Source organism: Drosophila hydei, unplaced genomic scaffold (assembly GCF_003285905.1).
Source record: "Drosophila hydei strain 15085-1641.00,03,60 unplaced genomic scaffold, DhydRS2 tig00000008-arrow-arrow-pilon, whole genome shotgun sequence".
NCBI classification, from domain to species: domain Eukaryota; kingdom Metazoa; phylum Arthropoda; class Insecta; order Diptera; family Drosophilidae; genus Drosophila; species Drosophila hydei.
This window is the reverse complement of record NW_022045644.1, coordinates 3,708-21,779: the sequence shown is the minus strand read 5'-3', so window position 1 is coordinate 21,779 and position 18,072 is coordinate 3,708. Positions and strand designations below refer to the sequence as shown.

Here is an 18,072-nt window from a genome sequence, read left to right as displayed (position 1 = left end):
AAACGCTTAGAAATTAGAAAAATTCACGACTCGTCTAATGACTAAGTCAAACGAAGTGCGCATATGTTATTAGGGGTCGCGCGAATCAGCTGGCCAAAGGCAGCACTTCGCTGGCTCATTTCCATATCCACGTCTGGATCCGAATGCGCGTGTGGCTGGCACTGGAACGGAGTCGTCCGCTACTTACATATTTCCCATAACAATTAGGCAATTACTTGGCCGATATACATAATTGTAGTTTACGGGTGTATTAGGTGGGAGAAACCGTAGCCTTAGCAAAGTTATTTATTTGCAATGAAATCTATGCAGGAAAATTTGAACTGAAGTTGTTATATGATAACAGTGATGATGCGGAAGCTGATGCTAATGATAATGGAGCTAATTATAATCATATAATAATGATAATCCTAATGATGAAGATGATAATGATTCTCATAATTATAATAATAATAATAATAAAATTAATATCAATAATAATAATGATAATGATAATGATAATGATAATGATAATAATAATGATAATAATAATGATAATGATAATGATAATGATAATGATAATGATAATAATAATGATAATAATAATGATAATGATAATGATAATGATAATGATAATGATAATGATAATGATAATGATAATGATAATGATAATGATAATGATAATGATAATGATAATGATAATGATAATGATAATGATAATGATAATGATAATGATAATGATAATGATAATGATAATGATAATGATAATGATAATGATAATGATAATGATAATGATAATGATAATGATAATGATAATGATAATGATAATGATAATGATAATGATAATGATAATGATAATGATAATGATAATGATAATGATAATGATAATGATAATGATAATGATAATGATAATGATAATGATAATGATAATGATAATGATAATGATAATGATAATGATAATGATAATGATAATGATAATGATAATGATAATGATAATGATAATGATAATGATGATAATGATAATGATATGATAATGATAATGATAATGATAATGACATGTAATGATAATGATAATGATAATTATAATTATAATTATAATTATAATTATAATTATAATTATAATTATAATGATAATTATAATGATAATGATAATTATAATGATAATTATAATGATAATGATAATGATAATGATAATGATAATGATACTGATAATGATAATGATAATGATAATGATAATGATAATGATAATGATAATGATAATGATAATGATAATTGTGATAATGATAATGATAATGATAATGATAATGATAATGATAATGATAATGATAATGATAATGATAATGATAATGATAATGATAATGATAATGATAATGATAATGATAATGATAATGATAATGATAATGATAATGATAATGATAATGATAATGATAATGATAAAGATAATGATAATTATAATGATAATGATAATGATAATGATAATGATAATGATAATGATAATGATAATGATATGATATGATAATGATAATGATAATGATAATGATAATGATATGATAATGATAATGATAATGATAATGATAATGATAATGATAATGATAATGATAATGATAATGATAATGATAATGATAATGATAATGATAATGATAATGATAATGATAATGATAATAATAATAATAATGATAATAATAATGATAATGATAATGATAATGATAATGATAATGATAATGATAATGATAATGATAATGATAATGATAATGATAATGATAATGATAATGATAATGATAATGATAATGATAATGATAATGATAATGATAATGATAATGATAATGATAATGATAATGATAATGATAATGATAATGATAATGATAATGATAATGATAATGATAATGATAATGATAATGATAATGATAATGATAATGATAATGATAATGATAATGATAATGATAATGATAATGATAATGATAATGATAATGATAATGATAATGATAATGATAATGATAATGATAATGATAATGATAATGATAATGATAATGATAATGATAATGATAATGATAATGATAATGATAATGATAAAGTTATTGATGATGATAATTATGAAGATTATAATAATTATTAAAATAGTGCCAATAATAATAATCATTATGACAGTCATAATAGTTATCATAAATAATGAAATATATCACAAATGATACGAATACGAAATGAATATTTCAGCGAGTCATCAGCTTAACATCTTTATTGATTGGGCGATACGCCCACATGGGACTGTTACAATTGTCGTGGGGCAATTTGTATTCGGCTTGTGCGGTAATAAAACTTGTTACAAATAATTTGTTTACTTTTAAGCCATTAAGCCAGCTCTTAATAGTGGCCAATTTTAATGTGGACATGAAACGTGTTTTCGTGGCTTTTAGCTGCCCGCTCGAGCGATGATCAACGACTTTGCAAGCAGGTGCTAAGCGATGAGTGGAATAAAAGCGTCAATTACGTTATTAATGTCGGCTTTCAGTCTTCACTTTATAAAGCTGCGATATCACTGCTGGCTGTGCGTGAAATTTGGTCAGTGTTAAGGTTAATGCCAGGCATTGCATTGCGGCTTCACGACTCGCGCTTGACTTTGAACTTGGCTGAGAAAGCGACGAGAGCAAGTGAAGCAGAGTCTGTTGCTCGACAGCGACTTTAGTTGATTAGCTCAACACATTCTATCAGGTTTAAGCTCTTTTCGTGCAATGAAATCGAGTATCTCAAGTGATGAGCTTATTAAGTCATTGCAAAGTCACGTCGAGCTTGGCTGTTTCTTTTCAATAAACTTCTAATAAGGCTTCGATATCTACACCTGTGACACAATTACTCAACATATTTACTTGACTCGTGTCAATTAAGCAATTGGCCTGTTAAATATAGATTTACTTGAACTTACCTTGATGGCTAAATTGTTTATAAATTAATGGAAAACTCACAATCAATTTTCTCATGCTGAAATCAATCAAAAGGGTCGCCATGAAGTTCAAGCAAAAATTCAAAAATTCATTAAGTAATAGTTATAAAAAATATTAAATTAAATTAAACAGTATAACTAATATAACATTTTCAAAATATTGCTTGCCAAGCGCCATCTGTGCATTGCAACAGAAACTATAGTAACTCGTCAGTGTGTACCTATACATTTATTTATAATCCACAACAATTATAGTTCATGAAACTTACAATAGATGGAGCTATGAGTGAAATATTTTTGTTTATATATGGAGTATAAGAATTTTACTTATAAAACCTATTTTTATATCGTAATATAAATATATTTTGAGAAAATAAATGAAATATTTTTTATTGTGTTTTATTTTTATACTGACTTTAATAACAATAGTCTGACAATCTTATAATATGAAGCAAATGAATTTCAATTCAAAGCCGCGTTTATATTATTTTATTTTAATATTTATTCATTTATATATCGCTTAACGCTTCTGTCATTATTTTTTTGATTCCGCTTACCAATCTTGACACTTGTAATAGTAATAAAAAAACTGCATTTGCTCTGCATTTCCACTTGAAAGGTCTTCAGCAATAACATTGAAAATCAAATTTTCGCCGAGAGTTTCGAGTTTTTCTGCTGCATTCAGCGCAAAAGTGAAAACCACAACAAAACGGCTTAAACTCGGGTGGTATCAAGATTTCTGCTTACCAAGCAAACGTTTGCAATGTTATAAATGCTCAACAGCCCTGCCAAGAGCTGAGCATTTCGAGAAGAGTTCACAGCATGACAGACCACAGACAATTTGTAGCTGCCGCAATTATATTGCTGTTGGGTAAGTCCCCATTTGTGTCACTCGATCTTAACGATGTAATTAACATGATTTACTGATTTCAGGTATGCGACAATGTGTAGCCGTTCCCTATGGCTCGGTGGGCAATGAGATTGACGGCGATGGCAGCTATCAGGGCGCGGGTGGAAGCTCGGCCAGCGGGCGGGCCGTCGACTACCACACAGTTGTGGGCCACTTCAAGGACTTCTTCATGTATCTGCCAGTCATGATGACCACCCTGAAGGAAACCATGTCCGGTTTTCCCAAATTTGCCGAAGGCATGCGCATCTTGACCTCCGGCAAGGGCCGTGTCGACGGCGAGGACTGCAAGTGCAATCAGAACAGTTTGTCCATCGGTTCCAGTGCTGAGGTCTTGGACAACAGCAGCCGATTTGGTTAGGATCCAGCTGGGATCTGCGACTGTGTATATAGCTTATGTAAATACCAATATGAATACCTAGTGCCAAGTAACATAAATTATTGTAATATTTAACTTAACCTAACAGATATTTAAAATTTATAAACTTTCATCTTACATGAGAAATAAAATGAAATTGAAATAAATTTGGAAATATCTTTAAATATATATATAATATACCAAGAGAGGCAATAGAGAGAGGAGCAGAGAGCTAATGTGATAGAGAGAGAGATAGAGTAGTATTTAAATTTAGAGCAAAAGAAGCAAAAGCAAGAGAGAATTAGAAATAGAGGAAGAGAGCAAGAGAGTGAAAGAGTGTGATCAGTAAAGGCAGATGGGGTCAGTGGGTGTGAAAGCGAGACAAAGTGTGTGTGTCTAAGAGATATATATGGAGAAAGGAATGAGAGTATGAGAGAGAGAGAGAGAGAGAGAGAGTGAGAGAGAGAGAGTGAGAGAGAGAGAGTGAGAGAAGTGATCAGTAGAGGCAAATAGAGAGAGGGCCAGTGGGTATGAGAGCGAGAGCTAGTGTGTACAGGAGAGTGAGGGAGAGATAGAAATAGAGAAAGAAGGGGAAAGATAAGAGAGACGGACAAAGAGTTTTTATATGTGTCAGAAGAGAAGCAAGAGAGAGGGAGAACCAAAGAGAGATTTTCGTAGTAGTATTCCAGTTATACAATCACACACTCTGGCGATCGGCTAGTCAATTGATGCGTCAGTTAATTAGTAGGTCGTTCAAACAGACAGTCAGATACTCAGTCGAACGCTCAGTTCATAGTTATCTGCTTAGCTGATTATTAGGTCAATTAGTAAGTAGGGCGAAAGAGCTTACTCTGTGACATTAAAAATTGATTTTGATTTCATTTAAATATGGTTGATATATCTGATATATATTGATATATATATATATATATCATTTTACTGTCTAATGAACTGTAATTGTGGCATATTACGCATATAGCTCCGGTTATTAGACAGTCGGATATTGTAAACTTGACCCACAGGACTCGCAATGTCCTTGAACGTACGCAAGTCATAAGAACGCTCTTCTATTGGCCATTAGGCAACCATCCATGCTGAGTGGACTTGAACTATATTTGTATTTTCTTAAGTAGTCAATAGACGCCAGCGACGTTTCATTAGCCAGGCCAGCGCGACCTGCAGAGAATGGAAGTCCTAATCAAAGCTTACAATCTGCACCGGGCGGGCAGTCGCAACTGGTTTCGTTGTTTGTGTCCTGTCATATTTACACTTGTCATTATTGTTAATTGTGTTTGTTGTGGGTCAGGCACTCACATGCGGGCCATATTTACACATATTCGCTTGGCCCGCATGGAAATTCTAGAGCCAGTAGCGCTCGGGTGCCTGTCTCTAACGGTTCGTTGTGAAATCAAACAAAAATTAGCTGTGGCAACTGTACCTTGGAGGCAGTATGCGAAAGCGAAAAAAGTGTGCTAGACACTAGAGCAGCTAACAGTTATTTAGACTAGTCTAGTCAAGTCTAATCCGGGGTGCAAATGGCCACTGGAATCGAGCTGATGGTGGCTGCTGCACTGTGCCTGGCCTGTCCACCGGTTAATAACACCCTCCCGGAGGGCCTCATACTACTTGGCGAGGATGGCAGCATGGTCACGGACGTGCCCATCGATGTGGACGCAGCGAATGTGGGCCTGGATGAGGAAACGCCCGTGGAAACGCTTGAGGTGTTGCGCAACAAGAGGGAGAAGCTGCGCAACATGAAGACCTGGATCAATGGCAGGCATCTGCGCATAGCCACGCTCGAGGATTACCCATTGAGCTACACACAAACGCTGGAGAACGGCACTCGCGTTGGTCGAGGCGTTTCCTTTCAGATCATCGAGTTCCTGCAAGAGAAATTCAATTTTACCTACGAAGTCGTTGTGCCGCAGGACAACATCATTGGCTCGAAGGCCGACTTGGATCGCAGTCTCATTGAAATGGTCAACAACAGCGTGAGTTTCTAATCCCTACACTGTATAAGAGCAGACATGCAAAGACCTCCATCTATTCGGTGACAGCAAGTGGACTTAGCTGCCGCCTTTATACCCTCTCTGTCGGAGCAGCGCAGCTTTGTGTTCTATTCCACAACGACGCTGGATGAGGGCGAATGGATTATGGTGATGCGACGTCCGCGAGAGTCGGCGGGGGGATCTGGTTTGCTGGCGCCCTTCGAATTTTGGGTCTGGATACTCATTTTCGTATCGCTGCTGGCCGTTGGACCCATCATCTATCTGCTGATCATAATCCGAAATCGCCTGACAGGCGACGCAGTGCAGCAGCCGTATTCCCTGGGCCACTGCGCCTGGTTCGTCTACGGCGCACTCATGAAGCAGGGCAGCACCCTCTCCCCCATCGCAGGTGAGCGAGCAATTAAGCCTAATGCAGCGATAAGCATCGTCCATTTGAACCTGAACTGCACTCGGTTCGCTGGACATGCAATCGACGAGTTTGTCGATTCAATTAAAAATATAAACAGATACATATAATACACACATATATATATATATATATATACATATATATATTTAATCGCAGACTCGACACGCCTCCTCTTTGCGACCTGGTGGATATTTATTACAATTTTAACCTCGTTCTACACGGCCAATCTGACCGCGTTTCTGACCCTCTCAAAATTCACGCTGCCCTACAACACGGTCAACGATATTCTATCGAAGAACAAACACTTCGTCTCCATGCGCGGCGGAGCCGTTGAGTACGCCATACGCACGGTAAGTTTTCCTGCGAAAGCTGACGTAAAGTCGAAAATTATGGAGGGTGTTTCCCAAACCAAACATCAGGATAAAATCAACAGACTAATTAAATCGATAAAAAAAGTTTTATCTGTAAATAATGAAGAAAATTACAGAGTGTTGCGAGTGAGAAAGAAAAAAAAAGTGTGGCAGAGAAAAGAGAGAGAGAGAAATAGAGGAAGCGAGAAAGTGATAGAGAGAGAGAGACACAGAGAGAGAGAGAGAATGAGAGAGGGATAGAGAGAAAGACATGAAAAGAGAAAAAGCGAATGATGGATAGAGAGAGAGAGAGAGATAGATAGAGAGAGAGATATAAAGAGAGAGATAGAGAGAGAAGGGGAATGAGCGAGAGAAGAAGCGAGCGAGAGATAGAGGGAGAGAGATATAGAGAGAGAAGGGAAATGAGAGACAGAAAAAGCGAGCGAGAGATAGAGAGAGAGAGAGAGATAAAGAGAGATATAGAGAGAGAGGTAGATAGAGAGAGAGACATAGAAAAAGATGAGAGATAAAGAGCAAGCAAGGGAAAGGGAAAGCTTAAGAGAAAGAGAACGAAAGTCCAAGTGAGAAAAAGAAAGGTGCAACGAGAGACAAGGAAAATGAGACAGTGAGAGAAAGACAAAGAGAGACAGAAATAGATATTCTCTAACTACATAAGCCGAAGGTTCGGTCAGAGCTTCATCTTTATCAGTTTGCCAACAGAATCTTTCTTATGAATAATAACTCTGTAATAACTGCTGCATGAAGACGAATGAATCGCTGTTCCTGCTCAATCGAATGATTCAAAACAATTACGCCGTCTTCACGGACAACTCGAACGACACGTACAATCTGCAGAACTATGTGGAGCGGAATGGCTATGTGTTCGTGAGGGATCGACCTGCCATCAATATCATGCTCTACAGGGACTACTTGTATCGCAAGTCGGTCAGCTTCAGCGACGAGAAGGTGCACTGTCCCTTCGCCATGGCCAGGGAGCCATTCCTGACCAAGAAGCGCACTTTCGCCTATCCAATTGGCTCGAATCTGAGCGAGCTTTTCGACCCCGAGTAGGTTATGCAGTGATTAGTTGATGCACGTGGCTAATGAATAACTTTTATTAGACTTCTCAATCTGGTGGAGTCTGGCATAATCAAGCATCTGTCGGCCAGGGAGCTGCCGAGCGCAGAGATTTGCCCGCAGGATCTGGGCAGCACGGAGCGTCAGTTGAGGAACGGAGATCTGATGATGACCTATTATATAATGCTGGCCGGCTTTGCCACCTCTTTGGCCGTCTTTAGCACCGAGCTGCTGTTCCGCTACCTCAATGCCCGCCACGAGGCCAACAAGTGGGCACGACACGGCGTGGGGCGCTCACCCAATGGCCAGTCCGTCAAGCCTTCGAGGTGGCTGCGTGGTCTGCGACGCCTGCATAGCGGCGATAAGCAGCTGCTGGGCTCGTCCACACATGCCCAGAACATAACGCCACCGCCGCCATATCAAAGCATCTTCAATCATGGCGGCGAGCTACAGCAGCAACGTTGGCATCAGGCTGGCAAGGCACACGGCCTGGTTCTGGGCGGGAATCAGAACGGCGGGGTGCGACGCCTGATCAACGGCCGGGACTACATTGTCTTTCGCAATGCGAATGGCCAGAGCCAACTGGTGCCAGTCAGATCGCCATCGGCCGCCTTGTTCCAGTACACGTATACGGAGTAGCCCAGCCTGGCTGAGGCCAACTTTGACCTTTTCTTAAAAACAAACGCAATTTGATGCACTTCATCACACACAGTTAGCTCTAGTGCAGAGACGTAGACAATGTTTTGCTAAAGTTGTAAAAGTCCTCTAGAAAAACTTAAGTTATATACCATATATGCGCGAGGTGTGCTCGGAAAGTAAAGACTTCTTAAGCACAGCTCGCAGATTAAAAGAGCTACAGAAACTTTTGAGAGTAGAGTAGAGTAGAGTAATATAGAAGCAGTCATAGGTCTGCTGTAGCAAATATAGAAAGGGCATTATCTATACGCAGCTTAGATAAAGATGTTCAATGTGAAGAATTAAAAAATATTGAGGATATTAATAAAATGAATAGACAGGAAGAATGAGAGATAATCTGCTTGCCAGAAGTAGTAGGAGAGCGATGGTTGTCATCAGGATTATGAGAAGAATTATAGAAGAGGGCAGACCCTCTGCATAGTTATACAACAAGTCTAGAGAGTAAAAGCAAGTTTAGTTTGATTTGAAAATCATATGAAAAATTGAATCAAATTATAATTGTTTTTTTTTTTAAATCTCTGCTCATGCCCGACTAGTAGAACAGCGCATCAAAGTTTCTATAGCTTTATTAATTAACAACAAATAATGAATGAATTATCGTACAATATTCAAAAATCAATCACAATAAAATTCTAGTTGTTTTGTGAGCAATTTCTAATCGAAAGTGCCATGCGCATTGAAGCTGTAGGAGGCGGAGTGCATGTCCAAGCTGCTGTGCGAGGAGGCTGAGCTGATGGAGGGCGCACGTGTCGAGGCGGCTGAGGAGCTGCCCGACGATGAGCCGCTGGAGGAGCTGACCCAGGCATGACCGCTGCGTCGTCGTCGCTGGCGCACCAAACCCAACACTGAGCCGGCAACAGGTGTGCTGGACGTGGAGGATTGGCGTTGATAGCGTGTCGAATCCAGTGTGACGAAGGCTGATGCAGCTCGTCGAGTTGCAGCATTGTTGTTGACATTGTTGTTGTTGTTGTTCTGTGGTGCAGTTGCCGGCCTTGCGGCCGACTCCGAGTCACTGGACAAGGAGCTGTGGTTGTCGTCTTGCTCAGCGTTTGTCTCCAGCTGATCGTCATTAATGGACTGTCCATCCAGAATCTGTAGAGTGGCCACGCTGCGTCTCAGCATGTCGCGATATAGAGGCAGACGACAGACGGGATTACCGCTGAGCTCCAGCTCCATGAGCTGGGGGCACAGACCCAGAAACGAGAGCAGACCCAGTTCACTGATGCGATTGTTGCGCGCCTGCAACCTCTGCAGCTGGCTCAGCTCCGTCAAGGGACCCACGCGCTGTATCATGTTGCCATCGGCTATTAGAACTCGTATATTAGGCAGCCCGCTGGTGCCATCGAAGCTGTTGAGGCCGCAATTACTGATGTTCAGGTGCGTGAGCTGCATCAGGCCGTAGCCCAGGTCGCGCAGGGAGCTCAGCACGCTGCCGCTGAGATCCAATTGCTGCAGTCGTGGCAGGAATAGCGAAAGCCGGGACAGGCTCACCGAGTAGGAAATGACACGCAGACGCACCGACTCTACTTGCTCCAGATCCGTGCGCTGTGTAACGCGACGCTGCAAGCATGGACACAGTGGCATCGTGGAATCTTTGATTCTGGGGAATCTCCAGTCAAAACACTTACCAAGAGCTCATCAAGCGTTGGCTCCGGCAGCTGTGGCGGCAGCACCACAGGCAGCAGATGCACGAACGCTGGAAAGTGCTCGCTCTCCTCCACAATGGGCTCATCCCGGTCGAAGGAGTTGCGCCGTTCCAACTGGCGACGATTTTGTCGTTCCACTTGCAGCTGCAGCTGCTGCTGCTGCTGCTGCTGCAGTCGCGCCTCGGCTGTGGGCGCACGTAACTGGGCGAGTGCTGCAGGGCCTGGCAGCAGTGGAGCCAGCAACAGAGGTATCTCCGGCTGCAGTGAGTGCTCCGGCGAGGATTCCGAGTGCTCGGCTGGCGCTTCAAGCAGAGGCATTTGCTGTGCTCCTTGTACAATGTGTTCGAACCTAAACCGGCTGTGTCTTTAGCTGGTTTTGTTATTGACAAAACAAGTGTCCAGTTGCCTGGGGCAACGCATCACGGCCAGGGTTGCCAGCTTGCCGGAGGGACATTTCTTTTGACTCGCGTATTCTGTTGTGGTTAATCAGAAGGACAATTGAACACTCTGCAGAGACTTATAAATAGTAAAAGAAAAAGGACTTTTTTATTCAGCTAGTTAATTGAGACATCTGGAAAGAAGATAACCTTTTCCTTGCGTTGTCAGACACATGATGTAAGAGCCAACTATGTATACATATATATCAATTTCTATAAGCTGCAAGCTGAGAGAAAAGCATTTTTATTTATTTACATAAGCTTCACGTCATAAACAAAGCCATTATTATTTTAAGAACTTTCTAATTTAGGATGAGTTTAGAAATGCTGCTAAATGAACGACTTACGCTATGCGACAACCAACGCCTTAATATTTCAGAGCCTCTACTTGGCCCGCTCAACATTTTGGCTAATGCGTTAACTGACGTCAAGCTGTGACGTCACGGTCATGACGTGCTCTCACTGTCGATGGCTTGCATTTGACTGAGACAGAGACTGTTATGCAGCAAGCACAAGAGCGAGGGAGAGAGAGAGAGCGCGAGAGTGTGAGAGAGGTAGAGGGGAGGCGGCTGAGTGAGCTCAGTGCGACAGTTCAAGTGCCAAGCGCCTTTTGGCATTTCAGGGACCATTAGCTGGGGCCCAGCGCTGGCGAATCGCGTTTCGCGCTTTTGTTTTTGCTTTGCGTGTCTGATGCAGCCAGACGACGCCTCTGCACGCTTTACGATAATAAAATTTGCCTGACGCCTTCGGAATGGCAGCGCTGCGCGTGGCAGAGGCGAGCTTTTGCCGGCTTTTGTGCTCGCTTCGTGTCTGGTTTCGTTGTTGTTTTGGTTCGAGAGCTTTCTCGATTGACGTCATCAACATGATGTACAGGCTGAAAGCTGCGCAGTAGCCTGAGCCAAGCTGAGACGCTTCCACGCATTTATCGATTCAGCACAGCGCACAGAGTGAATATACCAGAGTGTGAGACAGAGAGCAAGAGAGTGACAGAGAGAGAGATAGACAGAGTGGGTGTGGGTAAGCAAAATGTCGCAAAAACTACGACAGCTGCTTACTTGAAATCAGTTCTTGTGGTTGGGGCTATAGCAGACTGAGGCTCAAGTAGCAGACTAAGTTCAGAGTTCATTTAAGATTATTCAAATTATTATATGATATATAACTATGTCTAGGCTATATAGTGTAATATAATAAAAATATTAATGCTTACTCAGTTTCTCTCAGTGTAGCCAGCAAGCAAGCTGACTAAGTTTTGGGGCAAGGTGCTGCTAAAAACAAAAATCCCCCACCTTTGCCAACAGTGGCGGCTGCCTATAAATAGAATTTGTCAATAATGCCTGCACACACACAGACTCTCTGTGTGTGTGTGTGTGTGTGTGGGCGTTAATGCTCACCACGCACAGCTACTGACGTCATTGTGCAAAGCTTTCGCCCTGCTGTGCTCGTTACTACGTTTCAGGAAGCAGGACACAAACGACAAGCCACCACCGAGGGGAGTCAGGCCAGCGCCAGGGCATTTCGTTTTGGGCCATTTTGCATTGCTGTCTCGGCCAGGCCAAGTCAGTCGCTTAGCAGCCGCGAACGCGAGCAAAACATAAGGTTCTCAAGTCTCCACCGGGCGACCTTCATAGAGAAACCACAAAATAGAATTGATAGAAGTGAATTAAGAAAGTTAGTCCCAGCAAAAGGCTGAAGCAATAGAAATATTTAAGCCTTAATTGAAGCAGTGGCTAACACATTTTCCAACAGAATATATTCCTGAAGGCTAAGCACAGCTGTGTGTGTGTCCGTGTGTGTGCGTGTGTCTGTGTGCGGTGCGCGGGTTGTAGCTGCAGCAAGTGCATGCGACGTTTTTGCTGCATAATTATTTGGGTCAAAGCGAAAAGCTGCAGCTTCGCAACTTCGACTGCTCGAAAGTTCAACACGCATCCTGCTGGACTAATCCACCTGTTATGAGGGCACGCCGTAGCTCACGGAACACAGCAGTCGTTGCAGCAACAACAACAACCACAACTAGGAACATAGTGGACACAGCATAAGATAATTGAATCGACAGCAAGAGACTTGAGCCTGCTCACAATGGAGACGACTCAGCCCAAGGTGCATCGTCAGCATCAGCGACAGCGACGCACTGAGGCTCGTCAGCGGCGCTTGGAGCGGGAGGCAGCCGCAGCGGCCAATACGCCGCCCGATCTGGAGCTGGAGGTAACGGAGGCCGTGCTGGAGACGCTCGAGAGTTGTGCGGCGGCTCTCAATGATACAGCATCGACAACAACAACCACAACAACAGCAACCACAATAGCGGGTCGCATCAGCGCGCAGAGCTCAGCGGACAGCATCGAAATGGTGGGATCTCCCAGTCAAACCTCCCAGCAGACAGTGGTACTGGTGAACGGACATGCGCCGCCATCGCAGGACACGCTGGAGGAGAGCGCTTCCCTGGGCGCCGATGAGCCGCTGGGTGCAGCAGCTGCTGCCGCAGACGGCGAGGCCACCACGCGCCTGGAATCGCCCACACAGCCAACCAAGCAGAGCGATGGCAGTCGCAACTCGTCCGGTGATGCAATGAGTCTACGGGAAACACTGCGTCAGCTGCCGGCTACGCATGGACATCGCTCGCGGCGCACACACTCGCCACAGTCGCCGGCTCTGCGCTCTCTGGAAGTTGACTCGTCCTTCCATCGCGGCATATTGGGCTACATTGATCGTGAGCTCAAGCAGAGCTCGCCCACGCCGTCGGCGTTAAGTATGGGCGCGGGCAGCAGTGGGGGAGGTGGCGGCGTGGCTGGCGGTGCCTCACGCAAGCAGCAATCGCTGTCAGATCCTCAGGCAAGTCCCGCTCAGCGCTCGCTGCGTTCCCGGAACAGCTTTGACAAGAGTCCACGGCGGAAGCGCAGCAAGTCGGAGTCGCGCAGGAGGCGTGAACGGAAGCTTATAGCCGCTGGGGAGATGGAGGTGCGCCAGGCCAATGAGACGCTGATGCGTTACCTCAAGCAGTGCTCCGATATGCATGATGCCTCGCTGTCGGGCGAACTGGAAATTGATCAGAGCCTGGAGGAGCGACGAGTGCATCGGAAGACGAAATCGCAGCGCGACAAGCGGGGCCAGCTCATAAGTAAGTATCAGAGCCTGCTTGCTCCCAGTCCAGATTGCCAAATTGTATTCCATTGAGAAAAAGCTCTTCACACAACCCACAACAAATACGATTCTGCGCACTTGCAATGCTCATCCCTCTCACCCAGTCTCTCTCTGTCTCGCTCTCTCTCTCTCTGTTATCTGCAGGCAAGCTCTACTCAGCTGGTGGGCTGTCGTCCATATTGAAGGAGCTGGCGGATGACATTGCGCCCGCCGAGGGCGAGGAGATCTACAATCCATTCACTCCGGTCGTCTCGCCCACGGACGATACGCCCGCGCACATCGACAAAATGTTTCTGCAGACGTCATCAGGCTATCGACCAGTGGAGCAGAGCTACTACAAGCGTTCCTTTGTCGGTGCCGCACGCGGCGCAGCTGGCACCAGCAGCAGCTGCATTGGCATCGACGGCATCTCGGCGGCGGAGCTGGGTGGCGCAGGACGACTCTTTCGCTCGAATGGCGGCTCGGCCAGCGGACGTGGCAGCTACGGCGATACCCGCTGTCTGCTTGATGCCGACCTAAATCGGTGGGTTTAGCCGACACCCGCGTGGGCGTCTATACTTCTGTCTGTTGCGTGTATCTAATCCGGCGGTTCCATGCTATTTTTATCTGCCTTCAGCCTGATTTAGCCCACACATTCAATTCGAATCAATGGATTTCCAGTGAACATTTCGTTTCTATTCATGTTTATCTTGTCCTTTGCGTGTTTATTTTCGTCCAAGACTGAAATCCAAGAAAAGCTTAGTCGTTAAGCTGCTTTGTGTGCACAAATTGTGCAAGAATCCCTGAGCCAAGTTCGCGGCCAGATAGATGCTTTAGCTATTGAAAGATATTTAAATTATATTGAAGATAAATCTAGTAAATTATATAAGCAAATGCTGGGCTTAACTTAATTCATGCTGCACCTAGTGCTCTTTGCTGAGAGCGAGTGTAGAGTTGAATCACTGAATTCTAGTCTTTGGCTGAGTAAAGGTTTGTTTAGGTAGACTAAGACATAAGCCTTGCCAAGTTCAGGAGTCACTGAGAGTCCTCAGCTTAGAGTTTTAATAACTTTTTAGACTTCAAACCAAGCTTTAATGGACAGAGCTTTATTTATATTTATACATTATGAAAACTCTGTTGTATTTTTCTTTAAGTAGCTTTTATTTATGCATTTAAATTATTTAAAATATATAAATATTTTTTATTGACAAATAAATTTATAATTTCTAGCAATGGCATCTCGAGCAACATACAACTTGCCTGTGTTATTCAACGAATTTGGCTGCTCATCTCGAACATATGCCATGGGCTGCTAGCTGGTCTAGCCTTGGCCCATCTGCTCTTTGTGATGAGTAGCCATCCCACGGACTGGGCAAAGGTCATCAACAGCATTGGTCTTGCGGGCGAGACCGCAGCGGGAGCCGCAGCAGCAACAGCAACTTCATCAACAATCACAACAACAACAGCAACACCAACAGCCCAAATGTCAAAGTTGGGCATAGAACTGACCAATTCTGCTAAGGGAACGGACTCTGGAGCGGGCTCAGCCACGGCAGCGACGACGCCGACAACAAGCAGCGAGGCCATTGCACTGATTAGCGATTATGCTGGCTTTGCTGATATCTATCTAAATACGTTCTATTGCTTGGCCATAATTTGCCTAGTTTCGGTATTCGATCGGTAAGTGAATGGGAGATGCGTATTTACAGTAAGATTTCGAATCTTATCAATCATGATAATTGGTTTGTTCAGGGCTGCCCTTCGTCAGCGGCGCGCTATATATAGAAAATGAAAGTCAAACTCATTTACTTCAAGTACCTGGTGCGGTTTAGTGTGCGTGCTAGCCAAGTGCTGGGTTGTTGTTGTTGTTTGGGTGACCCAAGAACACATTGACCTCAAAGCGCACCGACTGCCCCAAGGTGGAAACCCTTCAAGCGGCCCGCACATTTCATTGAAAAAACATGCACGCACACACACACAGAGATACAGATGGCTGCCACCTCCTGTCAAGAGCATATGAATAGTAGGCAGCCACTATATTCTGGGCCAGACCTCGCCTGCTTCACACTACAGTGGGTGACTGAAGAGTGGCGCGTGGGCGCTTCATATTGCGTCAATATTGCCACTTGGGCCCTGAAAAGTATGCTATACTTAATTTTGAATTGCAAATTTTCAAGTGCTTCGCTTTGTTTGTCTTCGTGGCTGTAGTCGGTTGTCAGTCGTCAGTTGTCTATTGTCCGTTGTCTGTTGCAATAATTTTTACTATGCTCACTGCGTAGCCAATTTCATCATCTAAAATATATATATATATATATATATATATATATATATATATATATATATATATATATATATATATGTGTATATATATATATATTTATATATATATATATATATATATATGTATTATATATATACATTTTAATGCTCTTAAACTTTGCTCTTTTTGCGCTGCCCACACACAGGAACGCGCGCTGTTCGCTTGCTGCACTCTTGACCTTTAAAGCTAACAAATGTGTATGTGTGTGTGTGTGCGTGTGTCTGTGGGTGAAATTTTTGGTAGACCAAGCAAACACTGAAATTGTCTGCTTTTGTCTGTTCGGTTTGGGTTTCGGTTTTCGGTTTTCGGTTTTCGGTGTTGGTCTTACTGGTTTTGGCCATTGCCATTGCCATTCGACACTCTCACTTTTCCCCAATCCTCAGGCGATGGCAGCGAAAGTGTAAAAGTCAGACTGACATTTCGCCTCGTTATCCTGTGTCCTGTGATTTATGTGATGCTTGCCGTCTTTGCAAATGTCATTGGTTGTATTGCTGGCTTTGGTCTTTCCATGGGCATCATGTGTAGCTTTTGACCTTTTCCATCTCCGAGTCATCTATATACACAAAGGAAATAGTGCTGTTTTGCTAGTTCAGCAGAGCTTTAATTTAATTAATATAAATGCCAGAATACTTGAATAAATGCCAGTGGGAAATGACACCTCTGCCCTAATGCAAACATAAGCAAAGTGGTTGGGGCTACTAGAGCAGCATTTGCGTGGCTTGCTTTGGAGACATATTTGTATACTCTGCGGCTTGTACACTTTAAGGGCCTATTTGGGAATTGGTACTAGACAAAGGGGAAGTACCTTAATAAAGTATATTTATCGTTAACCTAGATCATAAGGTTAGTTTATCTAGCCATTTCTGATTTTCGTATATGGAAATTCGTTGATGTCGAGAGTTGCAAGTTACTGAGCCTCTTTTTGTTTATTACGCCATCATTGCGAGCGATAGGCTCGTAAATCAGCTGAAATAGAAATTGCAATCAAATGAAAATGTTCCAGATATTACGTTAATTATGGTTTTACTTGAAGCTATATCTAGTCATTATTCTGGGAGCTCTATGGAGCTTTTCTTAACTGAATTGGAATTAAGTTGAGTCGCCAACTTATGTATTAATATCTATTAATATTAATGTTAACCAAATCATAAGCTGAAATATATTTATTGAAAATAGTATTACTAGTATTGGGTAGTGCTTTACCCTTAATCTCGCAATTTTGGCAAGAAAATATATTCCAAGCTGTAGGTCTCTAAGTACATTGCGTTCATTTAGATAAGAAGTCAGACATTGCACAGAATGACTATATTCTTTACACTTTCGTGACCAAGTATAATAATAAATTCATTTAAATTTCCTTTAATACATCGTATATATTCCATTTTCAAGCTATTAATATACGATTTATATTTTGCAGCATGGACATATGTCGCTGGAGCTTCTCCAAATGCCAGCGAGCTAATATCATTTCGCTGGCTGATCATCACGATGGCTCTACTTCGCCACAATAATCCTAACTATATGCTCCGATTCCATCGACGAGAAGCTCTATCTGATCAATAATAATGCTAACATAACGCTAACACAACAGGAGTTTGGTATGTCATGAAGTTTGCAGCTCGACTCGATTCGCTGATTCTAATTGAACTTTTCCCGCAGCTAAGCAACAGTGTGCAGAGTGTTTGGAGTAGTCTGTCGGTGACGCGAAGCATTGCAGCCATATCGGCTGGATTATGATCGGGCTGACGCCCCAGGAGGACATGCTTGTATGAGCATCTGGTGATCTAACCAAAATATCAGTTGACAAATAATTGAAATTAAGTGCGAAAATATTAACT

At 42.6% G+C, this 18,072-nt stretch overlaps 4 protein-coding genes across 4 annotated transcripts; 3 read left to right on the top strand and 1 right to left on the bottom strand.

Moving 5' to 3' along the window:
• Nucleotides 1–3,688: 3,688 nt before the first annotated feature.
• Nucleotides 3,689–4,279, top strand: LOC115483753. The gene is made up of 2 exons (XM_030226001.1): nt 3,689–3,782; nt 3,845–4,279. The coding sequence occupies exons 1-2, from the start codon at nt 3,734–3,736 to the stop codon at nt 4,177–4,179; spliced, it is 384 nt and encodes a 127-aa protein (XP_030081861.1). The 5' UTR covers nt 3,689–3,733; the 3' UTR covers nt 4,180–4,279.
• Nucleotides 4,280–5,569: 1,290 nt separating this feature from the next.
• On the top strand, nt 5,570–8,752 carry LOC115483751 (glutamate receptor ionotropic, delta-1-like). The gene is made up of 5 exons (XM_030226000.1): nt 5,570–6,167; nt 6,234–6,573; nt 6,751–6,944; nt 7,710–8,011; nt 8,066–8,752. Exons 1-5 carry the CDS (start codon nt 5,712–5,714, stop codon nt 8,658–8,660), a joined length of 1,887 nt encoding a protein of 628 aa, XP_030081860.1. The 5' UTR covers nt 5,570–5,711; the 3' UTR covers nt 8,661–8,752.
• A 606-nt stretch (nt 8,753–9,358) lies between these two features.
• On the bottom strand, nt 9,359–10,818 carry LOC115483750 (dynein assembly factor 1, axonemal homolog). Its single transcript, XM_030225999.1, has 2 exons — nt 10,346–10,818; nt 9,359–10,277 (listed from the first exon to the last, which is right to left on the bottom strand). Exons 1-2 carry the CDS (start codon nt 10,679–10,681, stop codon nt 9,372–9,374), a joined length of 1,242 nt encoding a protein of 413 aa, XP_030081859.1. The 5' UTR covers nt 10,682–10,818; the 3' UTR covers nt 9,359–9,371.
• Nucleotides 10,819–12,627: 1,809 nt separating this feature from the next.
• LOC115483743 lies at nt 12,628–17,745 on the top strand. Its single transcript, XM_030225992.1, has 4 exons — nt 12,628–13,912; nt 14,080–14,458; nt 15,145–15,594; nt 17,652–17,745. Exons 1-4 carry the CDS (start codon nt 12,877–12,879, stop codon nt 17,743–17,745), a joined length of 1,959 nt encoding a protein of 652 aa, XP_030081852.1. The 5' UTR covers nt 12,628–12,876.
• Nucleotides 17,746–18,072: the final 327 nt, after the last annotated feature.